Genomic DNA, 25607 nt, shown 5'->3' with positions numbered 1-25607 from the left:
TGCAGCTGTTCCATTTGGCCAAATTGCCTCTACTGGACAATACAGAATACAAAGACAATCCTTTATACTGTAGCTGGAAAATTTACTTTTGATTCTCTTTATATGCTTAATCTTATTGGTACTTTAATGTTGTGGATTGCATTTTGTAGATACATGCGTTTGTATTTACCTCTTTATGGGGGCTACTTTAATGAACAGTTTGTTAAAGCATTTTGGTCTGTAGTTTCGTACCAAACTCAGGATGCTTCAGAAATCTACCAAAGTCATGTTATCCGGTCCCTGCCTTGAGGTTCATGGTTTCTTGTATGCAACTGTCGGGAGAGGCTACTTTAACCAACCATTGTCATTGGATTATCGTAATTGAACATGAACACCTTAGACAGAATGGGCAAGATAAGACTTCTCAATTTTAATTTTGTGGTTATCAAGATTATAGTGATTATACAAATTCCAAATTCCTCACAAAGTTTTTCTGCTGACCAGAAGCCTTTTGTATGTTGTCAATAGAAAACTGCAATCGTGGGTCACTTCAGGCAATTGGCTGGTGGATGACATTTTTGATATATTGTGGACTTTACTTGTCAGACACAAGGTAATAACTCCTAAACAAAATGATTTTCATTAGGAAGTTTATTTAAAACAAATATATTATGCACACTTGACAATTTCATTTGTTCTGTACAAAACAGTTTTCCAATGATAAATAATTTACCGACACATATATACATATACAAACATTATGCTGGAGTAAGGTTTACAGAAATGGAGTGAGACATGTTCAATGAAGATCACATTGCATTATCACAATTTCTATTTTAATAAAAAAGCACCAAACATTGAAGACCAGATGGATTTAAAATGGGGGAGTACAAGTAGATACAAATCTATGAACTGTCAGCCTGATCTCTGCTTTCATGACCCCATACCTTGGGAAATGGACACATGCCTTCACCCTGAAGATCCCCTTCAAGACATTGCTGTATAATGAAGCTCAGTGATAATTCATATTTTGGATGTGACCATCCATAATGGTTAATTTAAATACTATAAAAATCACTCCAAATACCCAGAAGATAAAAAAATAAAATAATAATAATTAAAAAAAAATCTAAAACCTTTGGCTCAGTTTTGTAAGTTTGCCTCTTAGTAGGCTGTCCTTATTAAGCCATTTCCCTAAATATAATCACTATCTATAAGTATGTGTGAGTAGGGCCCCAAATGGTTCAGGATTGGAGAAGATACTTTGGCTAGTCATAACCTTGGAGGTGCACCATGTGCGTTTCCTCTGTGAACAAGCTTCAAGAAAGTAGTCAGATTTATCCATGCCATTGCTTATAACTTTAGAGCAGGCTTAGATTATTCACAGCCCAAAGAGGCCTTCAATGCCGATGCTGTAAATGCAAACAGAGCACTGGCAATGTTCTCTGTGCTTCACTTTTATTGGGGTCTTGGGAATGCAATACATTTTTGAAGGTCTTATACATACATTTTATTTTTTTCCCCCATTCCACAACTCCCAAAGTTCTCCTTAACATTCATGACTTATTTGCTTTAGAGCCTGAAAACCTCCCTAAGAGCCCTGATTCCTAAAGGGATTTATTCACTTTTAAAGACACTCCCATGGCTCGGTTCCAGCCAGTCAAGATGCCTTCAAACTCTTTTTGTTCCAGACTTTTATGCTAGTGCTTTACATGAAAAACGTTCACACTGAAAATTGTATTACTACATATTGATGTGTCAAAATGTAATCCTCTTACAGAGGATATAATTCATTTATCAATAAAGGTATTAAAGTTCTTGTGAGATACTTAGAATTTTGATTTCCAACAAACCAACATTACCTTGCATATCAGTACCATATCATATGTGCCTGTGTTAATAGTAGACCCCTACAAATGACTCAAAAGTGTAGCACTGGAAACATACCAGTAAATTTCAACTTTTGTTTTTCTTTTTTGTTCAAACAAAAGAGGACAAAATAAAATGTTACAATTCACATTAAAACGTGTTAAAAATACTCACTTAAATTAAAGGTCCATTTTACTAGGCTGCCACTTGCTGAAATACTTGCTAAAAAGAATACAAAAATAAAGACTGAACAGTGAATCACATCTACTAGAAGCAAGCACCACAATTAAATAAACATCCAAAATAATGTGCAAACAGCATTTTAAGGTGTGCATTATTGGCCATGATATTAGTTTTCAGAACAGCATTCCTCCTATACTAGACTGTACACTTCAGAAGTACATGTGCTTAGTTTCTCGGAGAAGGTTGCCAACTGCCCAGCCCACGTCTGCAGCAAGTGAGAAAACCACCAGGACACGTAGGCAGAGCTGAATGTCAACAGCAAAGCAAACCTTATTAACTTATGACAAAAGACAATGGGGGGGAGGAGGCAGTCTACCAAAATACTCAACATTGTTCTGAGGGGGGGGCGGAGAAACACAAAACATAACCCCATGATAAGCTGAAGGGCAATGGGGCAGTTTGCTCAACCTTGGCTTTCTATGAATTAAACCATGACAAGGAAAAACTACTGAAATCAACTCCTGAACATTCACAAGGCACATTTACTAAGTTGAAAGCTTAACTCTGCAGCCATGGGCTAGGAAAACACAACCAATACAACAATTGTTTCACCTCGAATACTTCAGGTGGGCAAGTTATGTGGCTTTTTTTTTTATGGCAGTCTACAGCTTGTGTTTAGAAACAAAAACTAAATCTTGCCTGGCAAGGTTTAAAGACAAAATAAAATCTTGGAAAAATACTGGAAAAAAATAAAACAACTCTGCAACACTTTTTGTAGGAGCTGTGGGAAAGGCAATGAATGAAAAATAACTGTTTGTTTATGAGTCATGACCTTCAGACTTCATTGGAGCCACCATGAGACAAAGTCAAGCAAACCCCTACACTTAGAGAGATGAGAGGGCATGGTTTATTCTTCCCAGTGTTTAATTATTTTCCTGTCTCAGAGGGGGCAAGTATAAAGCTCAGTATTATACTGAACAAATGTTACCCATATGCTAGCACATCTCATCATGGGTTTCATATCTTGAGAAAGGGGTGAGGGTGTTGGAAAGGATTTAAAAGAACTACAGTATTTATTAGGTTTTATTTAATAAATAGATTTATGTTATTGTATTTAAAAAAAAAAAGCTTTTACAAAAGGAGGAGAGACTTCTGCATCTTCTTACAGTTGGCATGGCTTTGTATGCCAAAGTATTGCAAGTCAGACTTTTATCCACCTGTGGAAATTCACACAAAGACGCTAGCCTCTAAAAACATTAGTTTGTTTCTCTGCATTTTATGAGGCCAAAGGTTCTAAAACTGTCAAAAATAGGCCAAGCCTTGGGGTCATACATGTAAATCTTAACATATATGGAATTGCTGGTACTTGTCTATAAATAGAGTGAAAACAAGAACAAAAACAAAAAAATCAAAGCAGTCAATATTTAAAAGGAGGCACAGGACATTAATAAAATGCAACTCTACATTGAAAGACAGATTACAATTGGAACGATCTAGAATCTGCCTGCAGATTGGTGACATATTGAACATGGTGGGGAATGTTAGAATGTGTCCCCCTTAAAATGAGGACTACCATTACTAATTGTCTCATACACTGACTAGTGTTGGAATAAGAGTTCCACTGGATAGACACTGGACTAGAAGCTTGGGTGCAGCAAAGATTAATGGCCTGCACATTATAGCAAAAAGGACAGCAATTCTTTCATAAAATTACATTTGACAAAAAACACCAATATGGTGAAAGTAAATCTGGACACTGGAACATGGCTGATATTTCCCATTTGTAGAAGCTTTCTTGGCGAATCCTACATGTAAGTTACAGACGACTTGGCTTGTCCTCTCCAAAAGGTCCACAATTAAGCTTGATATGTTGGATTTAACACTCTTAAGCATTTCTGCTTTTGAACACTCAGTGGAAGACATTGGACAACAGAAGTAAAAAAATCAAAATGTTTAGATTGGAAGAGGATAAAAAGATTGTTGATCAACCATTCCAGTTCTTTATATCATCCAGTCCATATAACCAACTAGCATAGGAGCAATGCTGAACAGACATGGTCTTTTATGGGATTCAGAAAGCTTTGTTCAACTTGGCCCAAAGTGGCGAGTGGCATATTAAGAAAAAGATCCTTCTGCATGTTGATCTCAAACACTTTGTGCAATACAAGTGCTGGAGTTGCGACGCCACTAGTTCAGTGTTTTTTCCATTCAATAGAAGTATTTTCTTGCATCAATGACAAGCAAGATTTATACTAGGGTTCCTTTAAGAAAACACTGGCTCTTCTTGAAGTCAGTATAAATGTTATATTGAAAACTAAAATCTGAATAAGTGATTAAAACTTAAACGGTCAATGAGCTCACTTGAGGCCGTCAATGTTGTCCACTTTGGAGTATTCCTCCACCAGCCGTTCATAGGAGAGCGAGCGGTCAGAGCCGTCTATGGTAAACACAGACTCCTCAGTCTCCGAGGTACTCTCCTCCTTGGACTCTGACTCGGACTCTGCGTTCTCGTCTGTGGAGATCTTGGTTTTTGTGTCATCATTCATCAGGTTCTCCTCGTCAATGAAGGTGATGTTAGCATTCTGGAAGATAAGCGCCTGGTACTCCTTGGAGTCCCACTTGTGCCCCTCTTCTCCACAGTCCTTGTCCAGCTGGTTCTCATAGGACAGATCCTGCATTTCCATGTCCTCCTTCTCTCTCAGGTTCGTCAGTAGCTCCCCATTCTCGTCTTTCCTCAGGAAGCCCATTTTAGAGAACATCACCCTGTCACTGAAGCTGTACCTCCGGCACTGGCGAGGGGAGTGGTCCAACCTCAGGATTTTGTGAACGCTGTCATGGTCGCTGCAGCTTTTGCTGCGGCCACTGGTTGCAGCTGGCGTTCCAACTTTCTTAGGTGCTATCTGCTTGATGAGGTCATTATAACCTTCCTCTTTCTTGGAGAGGAAGTTGAAGATGTTGACATCATTGGCTGTGTGCTCCAGCCGCAGGGCCTTCTTGTCCTCTTTGTAGTTATGAACATCCTCCAATGACTCTTTGCGTCGTTTCCTTCTCTTCTTTAGAGCTTTGTGTGCCTCCACAAACATGCGTACCTTCCAATTGAAGAACAGCGAAAGCCAGGCCAGACCCAAGTAGATCCAGAGCTCCACAAAGTAGCGGTAAAGGACTGGGTAGTTTTCATCTGGGTGTACCCCTACAGAAGAGAAGACAAAAGCTTGTTAACAAGATTAAATGTAGAGCAAGAGTAAATTATAAAATCAAATCAAGAGGTTATCAAAACATGGTAATTTGGTCTTGTATCTAGTGACATATACCTCATATTTAAGATTAATTGGTTGTCCTCTGGTTCAACATGACATTAGACCAGGTATACTCAACTTAGACCCTTAGGCCAGATACGACCCTCCACTAGACTCCATCAGGAACGCGAATGAACGAGTCAAAAAAAAAAAAAAAAAGTGTCTCCACTAAATACATTTTTGAAACTTACAATTATATTCTCAAATTCAAACAAGCCTCAATCTTTGTTACACTGGGTTCTTATATTTACCCAAAATGTTGTATTTAACCAGAGCACCTTGAGTTTTACTCAATGACACACATAGGCTGTTGTTAGGGGTTTGCGTTTACTATCGCAATGTACAAATATTAGTTGTTCCTTTAACAAATCAGATCTACTTACTTTTAATCAACTACATATGTGATAACCAACAGATCTAAAAAGACATAACTTAATAAGAGATAAGGACAGATATGATGATGGTAACTACCAATGTCAGTGGAATTCTCAGAAGCGGAAGGCAACCCTGCCAAAAGCACGCCCCGGTAGAAAATGCTATCTGCATGCACATTATCCATGACCGAGGGAGCATTTATTTCCACATTATGCATTAAATGGCACTTCAACCAAATGGTATGTGGAGGTGGTCATTAGCTTTTATAAAACCCTTAATTCAACTCGAGCCAAGCCAACTGCAATATTCACCATGATTATGAACAATAGGGCCAGAAAGATTTCCATCTCACAACGTTAAGAGTTGTGCCTACAAAAAGTACCGGAGAGCTTGGTGAAAGTCATAGGTTCAAATACTCATTTCAGACAGGGAGATCTGAGTCCAGTGTTTTTTCTACAGATTAGCACTAGTCTTGGACTACCCAATATAATAACTACTAAAGAGCATCTTTCACAGCGTACCTGCCACGAGGTCTCCAAAGCCAATGGTTGTTATGGTAACAAAGGAGAAGTACAGCCCCTCAATGTAGGACCAGCCCTCCAGCTTCATGAACACAAAGGGTGGGATGACAAGGTGTACCACCACCCCCCACAGCAGGAATATGGCAGTGCAGGTGAACTGTGCTTTCCTCTGAAAAAGGAGCAGAGGAAAGAGTTAATTCTATGAGAATGTAACGGTGAATTAATATTGCACAATTGTAGCAGATACAAAATGGAGTCATTTATTGCCAACTACCACCTACAGCATCTCGTCCCCCCCATTCAAAATAAGGCATTCCTACAAGCATAGTCTATTCATATTCTTCACACTTAATATTTTTTGTCAAATACTTAAGGTTAAGGAATTATGACGCCATAATGAGTTTAAAGGTGATCCTTAGAACAGGTTCTCCGTTCCAATGGAACAGGGATTTACATTCCACTACATGATCACACGGACCAAAGCACGGCATTGCTCACTGACCGTGCTGCACAAAAGGCAAACTGAACAGCTCTTACCAAGGTGACTCCTCTCTTGGTTAAGAATTGACCTAGGCGTTTGGCTCTTCCTCCAAAAAACTTGCCGAGGGCGCTGATCCAGGTGAGACACAGTGGGACCCCAAACAGCCCATAGAAGATGCAGAAGACCCTGCCCGGAGACGTCTTGGGGGCAATGTTTCCATAACCTTCAGAATTGGAACCAGAGAGATCACTTTGAGCACATTGTAATACACAAGACCTGAGGGGTGTACTAAGAAGGGAATTTAAGCTACTCAGATTTAACTCAGGGATATCAAGGAAAGTCAGGGTTGACAAACTCTGCTTGCCTAAACTGGTGTTAAACGGTATTACGACGGTTGTTAAGATGTCGCTTAGTTGACTCTGTGTTAACTGAACTGGAGTCTGTGCGCGTTCGTGTGAAAGGGGCGCATCTGGCAGCGCAGGCTCAGATTGTGCGCAGTGTCTATGCGCTGTATTGTCCCCAGAATAATGCACGCTGATAACGTCAGGATATGAGGAGTTTAGAGAAAGGTTAGCGGCTAAATCCAACACCGTGGCGGCCAACAAAGCCAGGGAGGCTTGCTGGCAACACACTGCCGACAGAGTAAGTTTGGAAGAACTACTCCCTAAAGCACCTAGGCTGTAGGGCTTCCTGTATGAATTGAATGCGATTGTGTTCAGAATAGCTTCATTCTAACAATCATTTCAGCTGCAACCACAGTGGAAAGCGCACCTGGCAACAAGTCAGGATGAAATATAAAAATATTCTATCAAGTGGTGTGTATTAATAATACTCATCATTAATATACAGTACAGATGTGGTGTGTAGCATACACTTATAATAGCCTATTCATGTGTTCACAACAAACAGAAAAAAGGCAGAGAGAGTGAAAACTGGAGGAGGGCATGATTCACACATTTCGGGAATCCACTCTTGATCGTGGCTCACCACCTAATGCGTCTTTCATTGTCTTGAATATAAGTAGAAGTTTTAAGGACAAAATAATGTAGGCTAGCCTACATGTCAGATCAAATACGATATGATCAAATACCTGAACACTGATGCTGTGAAATGACTTCCTATTCACTTAATCCCCCCCCTTATGTTCTTCCAGGGGCTCTAATGGGGATATGTGTACAGTCAATCGCACCAATCACCTTGGGATTCCTATGAAAAAACGTGTTCTGTATATAGGCCCAGCCTATGCATATTAAAAATAGACCAAGTATTTTTTTGTTGCGAATTACCTGCGATCGCATAAAAAGCCTCTTTGATCTTTAGAAGGCTTAAATGGCCAGGGAACACAATAAATGCATCCAGCAGTTTAATGAGAGCAAGTGCCACTTTGCGAACTGCACGCCATACAGTATTCCTGCTCAGATGTGCAGCATCACCAACAGAATACATGAAGTGTCCACTAGCAAAATACCGCACAGCAAGGCACACTGTCTGTTCAACATTGAGGGCATCACTACGGCATCTGGCCCTAGAAGCCAGCAAAGACTCCCTCAGATGAGAATTTATCTTTCATAGAGAACATCATCGAGCTAGAGGAGTTGCACGGTCTCTGAACACCACCGCCCTGCGGAGTGAGCCCCTCACAATCCACGCCCAATGTCGATTGGGTCCCGACAAGATTGTGGGCGGAGGGGCGGTGCTTATATAAGGTAACATCGAGTTAACCACCAAGATAACCTGCTCGGAGCAGTGCAGCGAAGCCGCGTATTGCCGTGACCGCATACCTCGGGTAAAACGTATCCACCTTTCAGAGTGCAGGTTAACCGGGAAGTTACACCCGACGTCACAAAGTTACTCCTGAAGTTACCACGATAAGCCAGTTACCTCACTTCGTAGTACACCCCTCTGGTCTTTGTAGTTTTCATTGGTCATCAGATGTTTAGTGGGAATGGGATATTTAAGACCATGTATTAGTTTAATAATTCAATAGTATATACAGTGGGGGGAAAAAAGTATTTGATCCCCTGCTGATTTTGTACATTTGCCCACTGACAAAGAAATGATCAGTCTATAATTTTAATGGTAGGTGTATTTTAAACAGTGAGAGACAGAATAACAACAAAAAAATCCAGAAAAACGCATTTCAAATTCAATAAATTGATTTGCATGTTAAAGAGGGAAATAAGTATTTGACCCCTTCGACTTAGTACTTGGTGGCAAAACCCTTGTTGGCAATCACAGAGGTCAGACGTTTCTGGTAGTTGGCCACCAGGTTTGCACACATCTCAGGAGGGATTTTGTCCCACTCCTCTTTGCAGATCCTCTCCAAGTCAATAAGGTTTTCGAGGCTGACGTTTGGCAACTCGAACCTTCAGCTCCCTCCACAGATTTTCTATGGGATTAAGGTCTGGAGACTGGCTAGGCCACTCCAGGACCTTAAATGTGCTTCTTCTTAACCACTCCTTTGTTGCCTTGGCTGTGTGTTTTGGGTCATTGTCATGCTGGAATACCCATCCACGTCCCATTTTCAATGCCCTGGCTGAGGGAAGGAGGTTCTCACCCAAGATTTGACAGTACATGGCCCCGTCCATCGTCCCTTTGATGCGGTGCAGTTGTCCTGTCCCCACCCCACCCCCAAAGCATAATGTTTCCACCTCAATGTATGACGGTGGGGATGGTGTTCTTGGGGTCATTCCTCCTCCTCCAAACACGGCGAGTTGAGTTGATACCAAAGAGCTTGATTTGTCTCATCTGACCACAACACTTTCACCCAGTTCTCCTCTGAATCATTCAGATGTTCATTGGCAAACTTCAGATGGGCCTGTACATGTGCTTTCTTGAGCAGGGGAACCTTGCGGGCACTGCAGGATTTCAGTCCTTCACGGCGTAGTGTGTTACCAATTGTTTTCTTGGTGACTATGGTCCCAGCTGCCTTGAGATCATTAACAAGATCCTCCCGTGTAGTTCTGGGCTGATTCCTCACCGTTCTCATGATCATTGAAACTCCACGAGGTGAGATCTTGCATGGAGCCCCAGACCGAGGGAGACTGACAGTTATTTTGCGTTTCTTCCATTTGCGAATAATCGCACCAACTGTTGTCACCTTCTCACCAAGCTGCTTGGCGATGGTCTTGTAGCCCATTCCAGCCTTGTGTAGGTCTACAATCTTGTCCCTGACATCCTTGGACAGCTCTTTGGTCTTGGCCATGGTGGAGAGTTTGGAATCTGATTGATTGATTGCTTCTGTGGACAGGTGTCTTTTATACAGGTAACGAGCTGAGATTAGCAGGGGATCAAATACTTTTTTCCCCCCACTGTATGTATTAAGACTGAGGAGGCTTCACACCTGTTCATGCTGTACATACTGATAAAATCAGGATCCTTCAATAAATTGTCAAAACTAAGTGTGGCTGCCTGGAGTAACTAATATTTTACAGAGGAGATTCCAACTTACAATTATGTAGTACCTTTCATAAATAAATTTACACCTATATTCAGGGTAGCATAAAAATACCAGATTGCTGCGTTTAAGTCTTTGCTTCACCCCTCTGATAAAAATACCAGCCAGTCTGATTTTAGACAATCATGTCGAAATTGAATTTTATAAACCCTGAACAAAAATCTTGCAACTGTTAAATAAAAATAGAAAATATTTTTAATAGTTTCTGCTTTCACTGCACCCTCTTATCTTCCCTGATAACAATGCTGCTGAAACAAGAAATCATTGACCTGTAAAGTGTACGTGTGTTAATAGTAGGACAAAGTTAATCAGGTCTTTAGACTTTAGTGGAATATGCAAATTACACAGTAAAACTGTTGTTTTTCTTAATTATAAGGGCTGTAGTGCATGACAGTCCTACCTATAGTGGTTATGACGGTAGCAGAGAAAATGACAGCGTTGGGCCAGTTCCAGTTGTTGAAGGTCTTATTGCCTGTGATGGTGACACCCTGTCCTGAAGCATCTGACACCACCTAGAAAGCAGAACAGACAATGCACTGATCAGGATTCATTAGTTTCACATGGACATTCAAACAAAATGGTTGTATTCTATGGATGTACACATTTGTTAATCACCATCACCATCATCTAGGAAACAGAAGAGCAGCAGCAGACCCCACTAGTTCTGGCCAAGCCACAATGACTGGACAATTGAAGCAGTTGTAATTTTTGTAATTTATGCAAGTCAACTGAAGATTTTAGCCACACCCAAAAGGCCTGGGGCCCCATCTTTCTCCAGCCACATCCTTCCTATCTGTTGATATTATCTGCTACTTCCAGAAGATGATTACTCTAAGAGCTCATTAGGGATAACTTAACTCGAGCACAAAAGAACATGATCTTTTCACCTGAGGGCATTCCCGCAGTCAGTGCTGTAAGCACGCACAGGAGCAGTACCACAGTGCCGTTTATTTTACATATTTTCCTTTGAAAAGATAGGACTTCATGTTCCAGAGTAATTGACAACTACGCTTTTAAATGCCTTTTCAATGGGAGGTATATAAGAACAGGGTGGAGAAAGAAGAAAAAAAAGAGGAGTGACAAAATAAATTATGGTAGGACACCAAAAACAAAACTAAGGGACTTAATTTCTATGTGGTGTTTCACCAAACTTGAATGTCAAAATTCACTTCCTCCCTTGTCAGCAGAAGGAGTGGTTATGGAATTCATTATCTCCACAGAGGAAAGAAGAAAGGCCTTGCCAGGTAGCCAGAGCCATGGGAAGATGCTGATGTGTAAGGAAACTGAGGCAGGGTGGCACCTTGTGGAAAAGCCTGATCAAGCCCTAAAATAAACACTATTTAACACCACACTGTTTTCTTTGACACCTGTCCAAAGCAAAGGGCTTCAGGAAGAATGAAGAGGGGAATAATTATATATGGCAATGCTCCCCCTCCACCCCTTCCCAAGCCATTAGGAACAGATATAGGTCTGGCTAGAGTACCGAGTGAACTTTGACAAAAGCTTGTTCTTAATTCCACAACCATATATAGAAAGCAAATAAAGGGGCAAACACTCTGGTAGTGTGTGGTAAGTAAATTGTACACTGAGACCAATACAGTCTACTGCAGATTAAAAAAAAAAAACTCAACTTTGGTGGTTTTAAAAAATATATATTAAAGGGTAGGGCCTAAGTCTATACCCTTAAATATATATTTTTTTAAACCACCAAAGTTGAGTTTTTTTTTGTAATCTGCAGTAGACTCAACTCTCAACCACATTGTGAGCTTGAAAATAAAATCTACAGACCCTTTCAACTTTCACACCCAGACGCACTTTTCACAAAATCATTTGTATGCTATACAATTCTGAAGATCAAGTTAGCATCTTTTCAAATTCTAATGCTCAAAAGGGACACAGGGTTTTTCTGAAGCATAGGCATCAGATTCTCAGTGTTTGACAACAGTGTGTAACAGAAACCTGCTTATACTGCTTGACAGTGCTTTCAAATGAATAAGGAAAACACAGCAAAAAAACTACATAATTAAGCATAAATGCACCCTGACTGCGATAAAGCTTTGAATAAAATGTTTGAATGGGGAAGCATATACTTGACTGGACACACAAAAGCAAAACAGTACAAAGACTTTACTCAAGTCCATTAAAAGCCACTCCACATTGAAATAAGTCTTCTCTCTAATTAGCTAAATTGGGTCAGACACTTGTTTCAGGAATAAGATCAACACATAACAGCACATTTAAACAGGGGACTTGCCTCTAGTCTTAGCATCCTCAGGAACTGAACTACACTGTCAGCTGCACACGCCATCAGAAGTTCTGCTTCAGTGCGAGATAAAGAGCCCACTGATGCCAAAGATCACAGCTGTCCTGTGCAATCATTTTTCCTCACCCATAAGCAAATCACAAGACTAAGAAAAATAGAGAGCCATGCAGGCATGTACACAAGGGACCCTGTTCTGAAAGCACAAGACTCCTTTTAAACTCATACCTCCCCAAAACAAGCATGCTTCAAGTCTCTTTTTATACAATAATCTAAAAGCTTCCTTTCAGCTTGTATACATTGCCAATTTCAAGATCAATCCCACCTTTGTTGAATCACATACCATTCCTTGTACTGCTGGACAGTCCAATACTCCCACTTTTTGTTTTAGATGGTAGTGTCGGGGGAAAGCGGGTGGGATTTTGCAATTTATTGGTCATCGATTTAGTATCATTATTCACACCCCCACTGAAATCGCAATATATATCACAATATATTGACCTTCCTGACCCATGAACAGCTGTGCAGTGGTTACACTGACAGAGAGAGGTGTCGAAAAAAACAAAAAAGCAGTTTTCATGGTAAGCTATCAAAATGTTATATTACACATAAATACAAATATATGTACTTGGTCACTACTGCTCGTCTATCTTTCTGCTACATGACAATAATACATTTTTATTATTTACTCATTAGTGTGGCCCAAAAGTTTGTACGAGACCTTTTCCTCCTGTCAATAAAAGTGAGTTTACATACTTGCATATTCTCTAAATTTCCACTCATATTTTTGGAATGGTGTAGAATTCCTGCCTGCATCACCGGCATGTATGGGAATAGCACTGAAACAGATGCCTAATTGCAGTGCAAACTACCCACACTTGCGGCCGCCGTGGGCTGCTGGTTTCAGGCTGCAGTAATGACAGGGACAGACTCAAAGTCTCATAGGGGCTCAGACATGGCCGTCACCCCTAGAGAATGACACGGGGCACTGGGTCACTGGCCGGTTACAGGCTAGGCAATGGAGGCAACAAACTCCACTGAAGCCGAGGTTTAAAGCAGACAGACTTAGGATTTAGAACAAAGAAGAATACATTGGGGGAGGGCATTCAGAAAAACCTGAAAGATACTGACCATTATCAACCCAGAGGACATATTCAGGAGCAATGAAACCGAGTCGCAGGGGCCCAGAAGGAAACTGGACTGTAGAACCACAACATCTGTACCATCTTGCTGCTGTAGTTCTGACCAAAAAAACATCCCCTCTACTCTAGCAACAATTGACCTTAACGTCCTTGCAAGTTATTTTCTACCTGTAACTGCCACATAGCAGACAGCCACAAAGCAGGTTCATATCATGAGCAAGGCTGACTTATCAGCAATGGCATTGTACAAGTAAGCCTGCTCAAACAATGCTGTAGTATTGACAGTCTTGGTGCAGTAATTCTCACACTTCATTTTGTGTTTTGAATTAGCATGTTGATGCCAATTCATCGGGGGTGGGGGAGACTCCGTTAGCAGCAATACATGCAACCTTTGAGTTTTCTAAAGTGCTACAGCAAGGTGAATAGGTTTTTAAGCAAATAAGAGGTACCTTGGTTCCAATTAATCCATTCAATAGCTTTAATATCCCAATACCCAGAACCCTTAGTTTGAGGCCGGGAATATTTTTGGATGTATTTATTAGAGGATTGATGTTAAACGGGCTCGAGTGTAATTCAAATGTCACAGACAGGACACCCAACAACTAAAGCAAACAAAGCTCTTCAATAACAAGGAAGTTTTCCTGCAATGAAAACTTCTGAATCTAAAAGGGAGTTTCCGAATATATTCATGTGTTGCAAAATTACACTCAAGCCACCAGATTTTGAAAACCAGCCCTTAAAAGAAATCTAATCTTAAATTCTTGTTAAGAACTTGTTATAAGTCACGTATTGAGACGAGCAGAACTCAGAAACTATAACGAGAGCTTCAAAGAATGCTACAAATCACATTCTTATCGATTTATACAAGTATGCTCACTGTATAATAGGACTGCTTGTCTGTCATCCACTAATATTCGATAACATACAACACAAACTGATTGAATTATCTAATTACACTAATGGTCTGACTCAACATTTCAATATTTACAGTCAAATAAGTCTAGAATAGGTGCAAAAACAATAGTCAAATCAGATTTGCAGAGGGGTAATTTACCCATGTAAGTACAGTATATCTCACGAAAGTACAGCGATGGTGCTTGTCAAGTCTTCAGAGGAATGTTTAACATCTGTACATGGAAGAGGATACACACCACGATTTTCTAAACCAAAGAATAAAACAAAGCTTTTCCATTAAGTGACAAAACTATAGGAGGCTGCAATGGTATCCATGTGTAACAGTAAGTTTGTATTTCTTCTGTTGTTTAAAAGTATAATTTGTTCTCAAAACTTACATTGCCTTAAACATTCCCACAATTCACAGTTGACGGTATTTATTTGACCACACCACTCCTTATAGACTTGTTCATTCTGTACTTTTCTTGGCCCCATTTGGAAAAGAAAGCTTCCTCTAAAGGGCTTCACACAGCCCTCTACCATTTCCCAGTTCCACTCTGAATGGAGGTCTAGCTTCAAGGTTCGTCGTTTCCCTTCTCCCTTTTAAATGTGATAAGGGATACTGCAAAAGCGAAACTAAAGCCCTGAAGGAACCCAATACAAAAGACAGCATCTGGGATTTAAAGAGAAGCCCCTAGGAAGAGGACCTCCCCTAACCAGTCATTGATAAAGGTAGGATGTTTCCCATGAGTCTGTGGGAACGTCTTGGGGTCAAACCTAATTAACTCAGCTGCAAGGTCCTGAATTAAAAGCTATTCGCTATTCTGAGCATTGCTGGAGAGAACCGTCAAAGCAGAGCAGCTAGCACAGCTCATCTTTAAGACACATTCAAGAGGCAAAAACTCCTAAAACAGACAGCTGTGAGGGTACATCAAAAGAGCAGCTTTTAAGGGGGGCATCAACTGTTCAGCTTGAGACAATAAGGAATACTGGACTGAATAAATTAATACAATTATATATAATATTTATATCACCATTTAGGAGCCTCTGGTTTTACTGTAATTTGTACTATTGCCACAGCTTTGCAATGGGCCAGATATATAAATGGGATATCTTTGCACGTTTTGGTTGGCTTTCAGAAATATTACAATTAAATGTAAATTTGTTAATATACTTCATACAAAACAGCCTTTGTGTAATAAAAAAAAACAGAAGAAATTAACAGGAAAAACAGTCCGTTTAGTCTGTTGCCATTTCCATTTTATATTAGACCAAAACTCAAACTTGTATCTTTAGCTGCAATGGTCTGATAACAAGACTTTCCTGAACCACAATGACACACTAATGGTTATCTTGGGAGCTACTGTACAGTCCAAGTAATAGATTAGTGTCATATTATTCCACTCTTCTCCAAATTCAGATCTACTCCCCTGCAAGGACATGGAAACATGGACATTCATATACAAGTTTTATAAAACCACAATAAAAAACAATGTTGCTGTATTTTTGGAATTAGAATAATTTAGAATAGATTGATAAAGCAGAAGGATGTCTCTGTGGTTGTTTGTTAGGTCTTGAAGGAAAATTCAGCCACAGCTGTCCTGGGACAAAATCTTTTCATTTGCAAGCAGTTCTGTGTGGGGTTCTTGGGTCAATGCAAAACAGCTGTTCCCAAATTGCTTCAGTCCAAACAATAAGGACACTTTTGGCCAGTTGTCCTTTAGGAAAGCAATTCTGTGAATTTCAGATATCCCTATTCATAAAGCAAACACAACAAATGGAAATCTTCAAAACAGAGTGGTTTATAGAGCATTGTAAAATATCAGGGTTGACAATTCTGCAGCTGCATGACAGAACCCTACAGTAGGGAATGGTACTAAACTGAAGTCAAAGGGAGTTGTTTTTTGCATTGGGTTCGTTTTTTTTTTAATTATTATTTTTTAACAAGGCAAGTTAATCTCCCTTGTCATATTGGTTGCATAAAACTAGAGGTTTGTTACAAATGAACTGTTCCCATGCCATGGGCTCTACCCAGGCTACACTTCCATTTAAATGTAGAACATTTTCTTCTAGACTGTGTTGAATCTGTTACAGGAAATGATATAAATGATAGAAGCAAACAATTTAAAATACGTTAATGTAGAGTGTGTTGTCACCACTGTTTCCGAAATGCTGTCTCGAGGACACCTCTGAGCACCTGATCTACACAGCCACACCACTAGAGCAATGAACCTCCTATGCCAAAAGACCAGACAGATGCCTTCAGAGAGGGATGTCACTGTAATGGACAAGCTCATACACTCTGAGCCCCATTACAAGACATTTCAATGCAATAACAGAAACAGCTCTAAAAACTATAAGTCATAATTAAGAAGTCACTCATTCTTCATGGTTTATTATTCTAATTTTATGTAATGGGCAATGATGACATCTCCCACACAAGTGCAGTATACCTGCAATTATGCTGCGGTTATATAAACTGTCCTTATAGTTACATATCCCACAGAGAAGAGATTATTTTTTTCACAGCATGCATTTTCAGTGCTTTTCAACAAGTGGCTCTAACCAAACCAGGATTGTAGATTAAACTAACTGCGTATCAAACAGATAACGCCCTTCCTCCCCCATTCCTTTGCAAACGCTAAGAAATAACACTTTATATTTTACAATCTTTCAAGATACGAGTACTGCCCACAGGCATGAAAACATTTCTGCAGAAACCACTCCCTCCCGAGCTTCAGCCAGATCTGCACTTTCCGCGTTTGCAAACCTTAACTACTGGATACACACGATCAGCACCAGTGTGAGAGGGAGACTGTTTGCAAACAACGCATCTTATTTACAATTGTGTAATTTGCCTGTGAAACAAAATGATTAGTCACTATACCAGTCAGTCAAACACCAACTGCTTGGTTGAACAACATAGTAAATGCATTCTTCAAAGAAATCACATAAGAAAGTTTGGAATTAAATACTAACAAACAATTTCTATTTATCAATCTTAATAACTAAAAGAATACAAATAACGTTTATGACTGAAGAGAAATGTAGCCAACTGCAAGTGAGGAATTAGTGGGATTAAACCTAAAAAGGTAAATATTATTTCCAATGATGCAACATTAGCCTGTGTTTTCCTGTACTTTTAACAAAGTTTCTTCATGTGCCACAACAACATGAAACCTATATAACTCTCTCTTATAGGCCTATATCTTAAATGCAAAAAGTAACAAAAGTCTATCATAGCTTATGCTGGATAGTATTGCTTTATTTGGTTTTATTAAGGGTCTTGCTACCAGCTGATGGCAATCTAAAAAATGACAATCAGACAGTCGAAAAAAACGTTATACCATAATAAAACTTCACAGTGAACAATATAATCTGAAATACGACTCAAGCAAGTTGTTATTGCAATCAGCTGGCTGTTAATGACAATCTTCACTGAGCTCAAGGTCCAAACAAGTGATAAAACAAGTGTATTTAGTCGGTCAAAAAGCAAAAGTAATTTTAAATTGCATGTGTTGTTCCTTTAAAAAGGAAAGCTATATTACCAGTTCTCCTTACAAAACAGTATGCTATTTGGATTAATTCATGCAATTTCTCAACAAGGTATTAATGAAGTTGCTTCAACCTTAATACATTCCCTGTGTGGCATAAAAACAAAGAAAGCTCAGTCAGTCATTCCAGTATATAAATTACAAACCTGTGCTTTCAGGAGAAAAGATCTTCACAAAAATCACTTTATAATTTTGAGATAGGGGGGATGGAAACATACTAGCGATGTATGAGAGCACTGAACAGATATCCCGCGTTCTGGAGTTAAAGGAACTTTACTGAAAATCATTGAAGTGCTTTCGAAAATCTGAAAGATCTTCCTCAGCCTTGCTTGCTAAGCATGACCATTTCAGCAATCATTTGCAAACATTTTACAAAACTATAACCAAAAATACTCCAAGTTAGTCAATAACAGGAAACACCCATAAGATAAAATACTGTCTGTTCTCTGGGACTTGGAAGATACACCTTTTCAAAGTTAAACTGTAATCCATGTCAACAAGACATTAGAGGGTGGATCCTCAACCCCCGAATTACGATGCGAGTACTGAAAAGGGCCTGAATAAAAAAGGGAATGAACAGGGATAAAATAAATGTGTATATATTACCTTTTGCTGTGATTGCCCTGGGTTTACCGACAAATAGATTGCGAAGTGCTGGATAATTTAAGATCAGATGTAATTGTATACTGCCGTTCAACACTTAATTTCAATAAGTTATAAAGGTTACAAACAAAAACCTGACTATGATCATTTACACTTTTCCCTCCCCCACCCAACCTTGCCACCTTCCCGCTCTAGTAACCCCCCCAATTTCTGTCAGTCAGAAGCAACACATTATTCCTGCTGTTCATAAAACCAAAGGCTATATTCTGGTATATGCTTAACATTCCCCAGGACAGCAAGGTGCTAATGATGAAAAAAACAATAAATCGGACACCAATTAATTATGCACAAATCTCTCATGCAAATACCGTTTACTGGCCACAATGAATGTAATACATTACCTTTAAAATGTTCTAATTTGTAATACGAGTCATGGCTTTATCCATTCTAAGAAAGAGGTATTTTAAACAAATTTGAAACAGTTACATGTAGTGCTGGGTTAAAAGTAAACAAAACGTTCCAAAACACACTTTCTATGTAGTGCAAAATCTGTGTAGGAACCCTTTTTTCCCCAGCTCAATTCAGAAAAGGTGACATCCCCCAACACCCGCTTGGTCTATTCTTTTAAACTGCTGAACTCATATGCACGGAGAGCAAATTCAATAGTTATATGATGAAAGCAAGCAGATTACAAGCCACAAGGCATCTGACTGGCAAATAACCAACTGAATTCCATTGTTTGTCCCATCAGGCTTCAGCAAAGTAAAAACTGTGTGACAGTACAAGCCAAAACTGGCATTTAAACGGCATGGGTCAGAGTAAGACATTCAATTATTCCCAAAGCCAGCTCCTGGGCTTATTTCTCTTGGTGGGGGGTGTTTTTGTGGCTGCCAGTCGTTCCCCTCAGTCATGACAGTAGAGCCAAAAGCTCCATATGAACAATTGCTAATGCTAACCCTAAATCGTGGTTGTAAACTAGTGAAATAAAAACCTTTGGATTACCAGGTTTCAAAAGTTACCAGGTTATAAAAGGTTACCAAACAAATTTAAAATAAAAAAATTTGAAAATCTGTTTCCGTACTAAACAGCAATTCATATTGATATAGTATGGTTCAAATATAGTCAGTCAAAGTAAAAAGCAAAACGTGAAAACTTAAAAAGTTGTTTGACAGATGCTTTGGAATGCATCAGTGAAAAAATGTCAACTGAAAGTAGAAAAAGTGTCAGGAAGTGTGCAATCAGTTTGGTAACTAGACGCAGAAGTGTTTCTTGATTAGATGCGCACCACTCAGCAGCTCTTTTTCTTTTCTCCCTCACTTGGAAGCTCTGGACAGATGCATCTCCATTCAGACAAAACAAATCAAGAGTAGGGTTTCACAGAATATTACATTTTAAAGGAAGATAAAAGGTGGAGAAACAGATGGACATGCATAACATTCCCCTAATGAAAAGTGTTCACCTATATCACAGACATCATGTAATGCTGATAGTTGTTGTGAAACCTGAGAAATATGCTTTGTGCTTCTGTAAACCTTGGATCACCTCAGCCAATCCTTTGGCGAGTCAAAAGCACAATGGAAAAAATGTTCCAAACTTATATTCTTCAAAAATGTTGCAGCTTTGTGGAGATGGAAGAGGGCTGTAATTAGCGGTCATGAAACGTAGTTTTGCCAAATGCGTTTGCCAGCACACACTTCTAATACACAAAGGTCCTAATGAAGCCAGCCTCCTGCTTGCATCATACATTTCACAAAGATGGGATTCTAACTTCATCTTTTGTGCCAGATATGATATTGTTAGCCACATACTTCCTCCAATCTCCGTGTAAACCAAGGTTTCTCAACTCATCCAGCAGACTTTCCAATCTGTTCCACTGCAGTAATAATTTATAACCATCCCACAATAGCTTAATTGAACGCACTAATCTGAAGAGCTGAAAACGGTTGTAGTTCAAAGTCAACCAAAATAATGCATTGGAAGGTCATCTAGTGGAGCACGCTTGGTCTAGGCAGCCTTTTATGATATTCCCAAAGGCTGGTTTGGACCTCCATTCAAGCTGCAGGGGGTGGAAACTGCTTTCAAAACAAGCAGAAAGGCAATAAAAAAGAAAAAGAAAAAATTATGAGAAAACAAAATAAAAACCCTGACAAGGGATTTGTTTCATAATGAAGTGGCATGGTCCATAAATCATGAAGCCACAAATCACCAATGAAAAAATAAAAATCATACATACATATTAAAGAAAAAGTACAGCTGTGACACTTCAGAACTGTCTGGGATATATGAAATCCTGAGGCTAGTAGAATACGGTCTTTGTATGAGAGCTAATACCAAGTGGTAGAGCCCCCCACCAAAGCACTCTATCGAATTGTAATGACCTCACTTCTTAGACCTTTCACTGAGACCACAGCATCAGGCAGCCTCAACAGCTGCTGCATTCAGCAACACTGCTTGCCTTGGGAGACTTCACGCTACCATTCATCCCCCACCCTTCCCATCCCTGCCTTTTTCCTTCACTCTGCTCTTTGAATACAGGAGCTGGTGGGGGTGGGGGTGGGGGTGGAGGGGGTTGGTCGCTTTCATCAAGTCATGCATCATTTCATCCTCTAGTGAGCTAGGAAGGGAGAGGGGGAGGGGATAGTGAATTTTCCTGATGTTCCTGGGGTCATTGGCATCTGCACAACAGGGGATCTGTTCATGCACGTTTCAAATTAAAGACACTCACAAGAAGCTGCCACATAACTTTTCACCACAAAACTCCCTTGCTCACTGTTGCCAACACTTCCTCTATTTGAAATGGATTTCCTTATTATTGTCTGTCCAACTCAAGGGTCAATGATTCCAAGGTAATTTATTTATGAGGAACAGCCATGAAACTTTAAGGTAAATACCTTTGCCCCTGGGCAGGGAATCATTGTCACACTTGAGGGTCATTCACTGCCCTGCCTCAGACACAACACTGCCTGTAATTATCAAACAAACATGAATTGCAACATTTGGAAAGTTAACCTGGAAGGCGTTGCTTTTAACCAGGCAACAATCAAATGCTCACATTGCCCAGCTACTGACTCTTCCGGCTGTCCCCTATAGCAATGTAATGTCAGGAGGACTGTAGCCTTACCACTGCAGAGCACAGCCATCCCTCCTCCAACACTGCTCCATTGTTCTCTAATCTCACCCCCCTTTTCTCATAGTGTCCTGCCCATCAACCTCTGGCCAATTTTCACTTCCTTTATGCACATCCACTTTCCAAAGGAGCTCAAACAAAAACATTATTTCTTAATTCCCCCTGCACTCTACTGAACTAGTGTGTGTTAGACATTTTAATGAGAGTGCAGAGTGCACTGACAATGCATTATTTTGAAGGATTAAACACCTCACATTGGGGATCCTCAACAACTGTCCTTTCACTGTAGTGCAGATTGCCCGCCGTCACAAACCATATCCTTGGTTACTGAATCTTCTATTAACTCCGGTAATTAGGAAGTCCTGCACTGAACTGAATGGGAATGTCCACTTACGAAGAATCCCCAAACCCAACTGCAGTTGCTCTGGATCCCGGACACCAGCTGCTTGAACACATTCTGATCATTTTCATACAGGGCACAGCTGTGTTGATCTTGGCCAGTGCCCCTCTGTAATTAAACAGCAGATGTATAGGAACTGTCAACAGCCCTGTAGAGATTTTAGTCAAAGTGAATATCTTAATTGTTATGGAGGGAGTTTGTCAATAAAATTAGCCATTCAACTAATACTAAGAATAGGATAGAAATAAATAAATGGTCGATAGTTAAAAACACATGTTTGACACGGATTCTTTCCAGAATTGTTAAGCAGTCACCTCTCTGAAAAATGCATGAAGTCATGTTGTGGGCCCTGAGTCACTCGAAAACACAGAAGAAAACTCCAGGACTGGCTCAGGTCATTTCAACAAAAAAAATGACAGTAAGATATACTGAATGGTGTCATTCAGTTGCAATCTTTCCTTAATCAGCTCTTTTCCCACCCAATAAGGACAGACAAGGCCATTTAATATCCCCGTAGCAGAATGTGACAGAAGCACTGAAACCTCACTTCCAATGCTCTTCTGTAAAGTAATACTAGCTACACTACACATTTTGTGATTGACTCTTTTTGATGCCTCATTCAAGGTTATTTCTGGCAGGGGCATTTTGATCTTAATCTCATTAACAGATCTTGCTTTTCTATTTGCATCACTGAGTATTAACCAAGAGAAATTCAATGAACAGAGGTTATTTCATCAGTCATTATACACAGCTGAACAGCACAGAGAACAGCAGGGCCTCTGCAGGTCAGGTAACCAAATACCCACCTGCAGCAGTTAATAATTGCTAATACAATATTAAAAACATAATAATCCAAGTACTAATTGTAGGGTAGGATTATCATCAGGTCCCTACTTTATACACACACACACAACTATATCTGTGGGTTCAGGTGGAGGATTATAAATGTCATTGTAATGCGTTTCTACACATTGAGACTACTAAAGGAATTCACTTACGCTTGATTAGAAATAGTGAAGCACCAAGCACAGGTGGGCTCAGAATATCAACTGGAAAAGACTTCAAATAAGAGGATGGTGCCAATGCGCTTAAAAGACAAAAGTGTGCAAAGCAAACGTGAAGAAAGCAATTCGCCTCCTAACTGCATAGCACATTGAAATTGTATAAATTAAAAACACTACATACATGGTATGTACGGCTATTATAAGCATTGCTACAGAATAACACAAACAGCAAATTACTACATTTCTCAATGTAACGTAAAAAGAGCCCTACTGTCGCCTACTGTAATGACTCATTTAAAACAAACTTTCAGACGCCATTAAACAAATGAAATGAAACGCCTAGCTTAATGATTTAACGATGACCGTAAACTATCCCCACTCCACATCCCCACCTGTCAAATGACAAGGAATGAGAGAAGTGCGAGTGTTTCACCAAACTGAATTCAGTGCCATGTTGCGGTTCTTTCTGCAGGACATGTAACGCATGTGGAAGCGCGGCGCGCCGTGTCGCTGCAGGTGGGACTGAACACCTCAAACAGTGCAGTGACCAGCAACTGCAATGTTATTAACATTACACTTCATAGTAAGCAACACTTAGTTTAAGGAGTACATCTGAAAAACGTTTGTTGCAAATGCAATTACATACATTTACCGAATCTTCATTTTGCGCTTTTTTATTCAGCTTTATAATCATTATCCGCTTGAATGAATAATTAGTTACCTAAATACAATGGAAAGTACATTAATATGAAAGTATTTTAATTAAGTAACCCCTGGAGACATTACCAAATTGCAACCTTTGAACTAACGAATAATTGCACAAAGAATCGCAAAAGTCCCATTACTAGGATATATATATATATATATATATATATATATATATATATATATATATATATATATTGCATGCATGCAACTTAGCAAATTGCACGTGCTATCTATCGAGTCAGCTGTAGAGTCCAAAAAATACCATCATTTGCATGTTTCTTTTGTTTCAATGTGGAAGTTGACATCTACACTTACTTGGCTACAACAATATCCAGTTTATTTTATATATATATAAGTTTTAGTCAGTTATAGATTGTATAGGTCCGCGTGTTATTAATAATAATACCACAATGTTTTTTTAAAAAAAGTAAACTGGATGATATTCTACAGTTTGTGTTGCGTGGTTTTGTTTCTTCTCACCATACCTCCAAAATTCTGTCCAAGTCGCCTTTCGTGAGACAGGGATATTGTTGAAGTATCTGTGCCTTCCGGTTTTCATAGTTTTTGACAGCATCCTTCCAGTTGGGCTCTTCCAGGACCTGAAATATTGCCGCCCCGATAGACAGGTAAAAGATGATGGCTGACGTCAGCAAAGGACCCTTGTCCACCATAATTACGCGCCGCGTCCCCCTCTCTCTGGATACACTGGTTTGAATTTGGAGCTGCTAATCCAGGCGCATGCCCACAACTCAGCGGCAACTTTTCCTTTCAAAGTCACTACGGCAAAACTTCTCAGAAAGGCCGGTAATTGCATAAATGTAGGCGCAAACTTGACTGACACTGAACATGGACTTTTCTCACCAGCTTTCTGTGCATCTGCTCCCTAAATTAGTCATTCGTAACTCCTATTGTCGAAACTCCCGGAGCTCAACTAGTGGCGTCCTGTCCAAGTGCGCACTCGGCGGGTTTAATTGAGGCAATCTTGCGCACCGGCTAATGTAGAGACAGACACAGAGATACAAAGGGGAGTTGTTCAACCAAAAGAAAGCAAGACCCGCCCATACGTGGCAAGTATAAGAGCAGGTATGGAGTGTGTAATCGCCTCTGGCAACGGGCTATGCTGAAAATAATGCATTGTATTGTGTTTTAGGAGCGTTTTACTCCAAACTAGTGACATAATCGAATTATGTAAAGCAAATTTCCCTTCAGTAAATAGATATATAATTATTAAAACTGCAAATGCCCAGTTTTGTCTCAAACTGCACAAACAATATTATTACCAAGAAATACATGCATACATACTCCTTTCAAAAAGTGTTGACCTTACTTGAATAACAAGACAAAGACGAGACTGAAATATGTAACCCAAGGAAAACAAAGTCAGCTTTTGAAATTCAATTTTAGCTGCTTCCACTAAGTTATAAATTGTGGTCAAAGAATGAATGCCTTCATATGTATTTAATTTTATTTAATTTTATTAAGATGGCTAAGAAAGCTAACAGAAATCCTAATATTGGTGGTGTTGTAAGAAAAAGTACAACACCAGACGTAAAGCTTAGTGGTCATCTGTGTTTTTGTTTTTGTTTTGTGGAGGCTGCAGGACAAGGAAGCATTTCTTTTCCTAAACATGTTCATTTGCACAAAATGTTTTTTGAAGTGAAGACATTGATCATGCCAGTTTTAACATGCATGTATGTAATTATTTTTGCAGTCATTCATGGCTCCTACATAAATAGTGCTTTGAGCATTTTGAA

General features: G+C 39.6%; 1 protein-coding gene across 1 annotated transcript; it reads right to left on the bottom strand.

Annotated features, from left to right (window-relative positions):
* Positions 1–612: 612 nt before the first annotated feature.
* Positions 613–24828, bottom strand: LOC136749296 (potassium channel subfamily K member 5). The gene is made up of 5 exons (XM_066703445.1): positions 24339–24828; positions 10562–10673; positions 6761–6927; positions 6224–6392; positions 613–5221 (listed from the first exon to the last, which is right to left on the bottom strand). The coding sequence occupies exons 1-5, from the start codon at positions 24522–24524 to the stop codon at positions 4389–4391; spliced, it is 1467 nt and encodes a 488-aa protein (XP_066559542.1). The 5' UTR covers positions 24525–24828; the 3' UTR covers positions 613–4388.
* Between the last annotated feature and the right edge of the window lie 779 nt (positions 24829–25607).

This window comes from Amia ocellicauda, chromosome 1, assembly GCF_036373705.1.
Source record: "Amia ocellicauda isolate fAmiCal2 chromosome 1, fAmiCal2.hap1, whole genome shotgun sequence".
NCBI lineage: Eukaryota > Metazoa > Chordata > Actinopteri > Amiiformes > Amiidae > Amia > Amia ocellicauda.
The sequence above is the reverse complement of the archived record's forward strand: the minus strand, read 5'-3'. Positions and strand labels throughout refer to the sequence as shown.

Bases quoted from the DNA above. Each gene is read 5' to 3' on its own strand.
- LOC136749296 (XM_066703445.1), bottom strand. From the start codon at position 24,524: ATGGTGGACAAGGGTCCTTTGCTGACGTCAGCCATCATCTTTTACCTG. The intron at 6,928-10,561 runs GTAGGACTGTCA...CCAATTCTGAAG, and splicing joins TACCGTCATAACCACTATAG to GTTATGGAAACATTGCCCCC. The intron at 6,393-6,760 runs GTAAGAGCTGTT...CTCCTTTTTCAG, and splicing joins CCAAGAGAGGAGTCACCTTG to AGGAAAGCACAGTTCACCTG.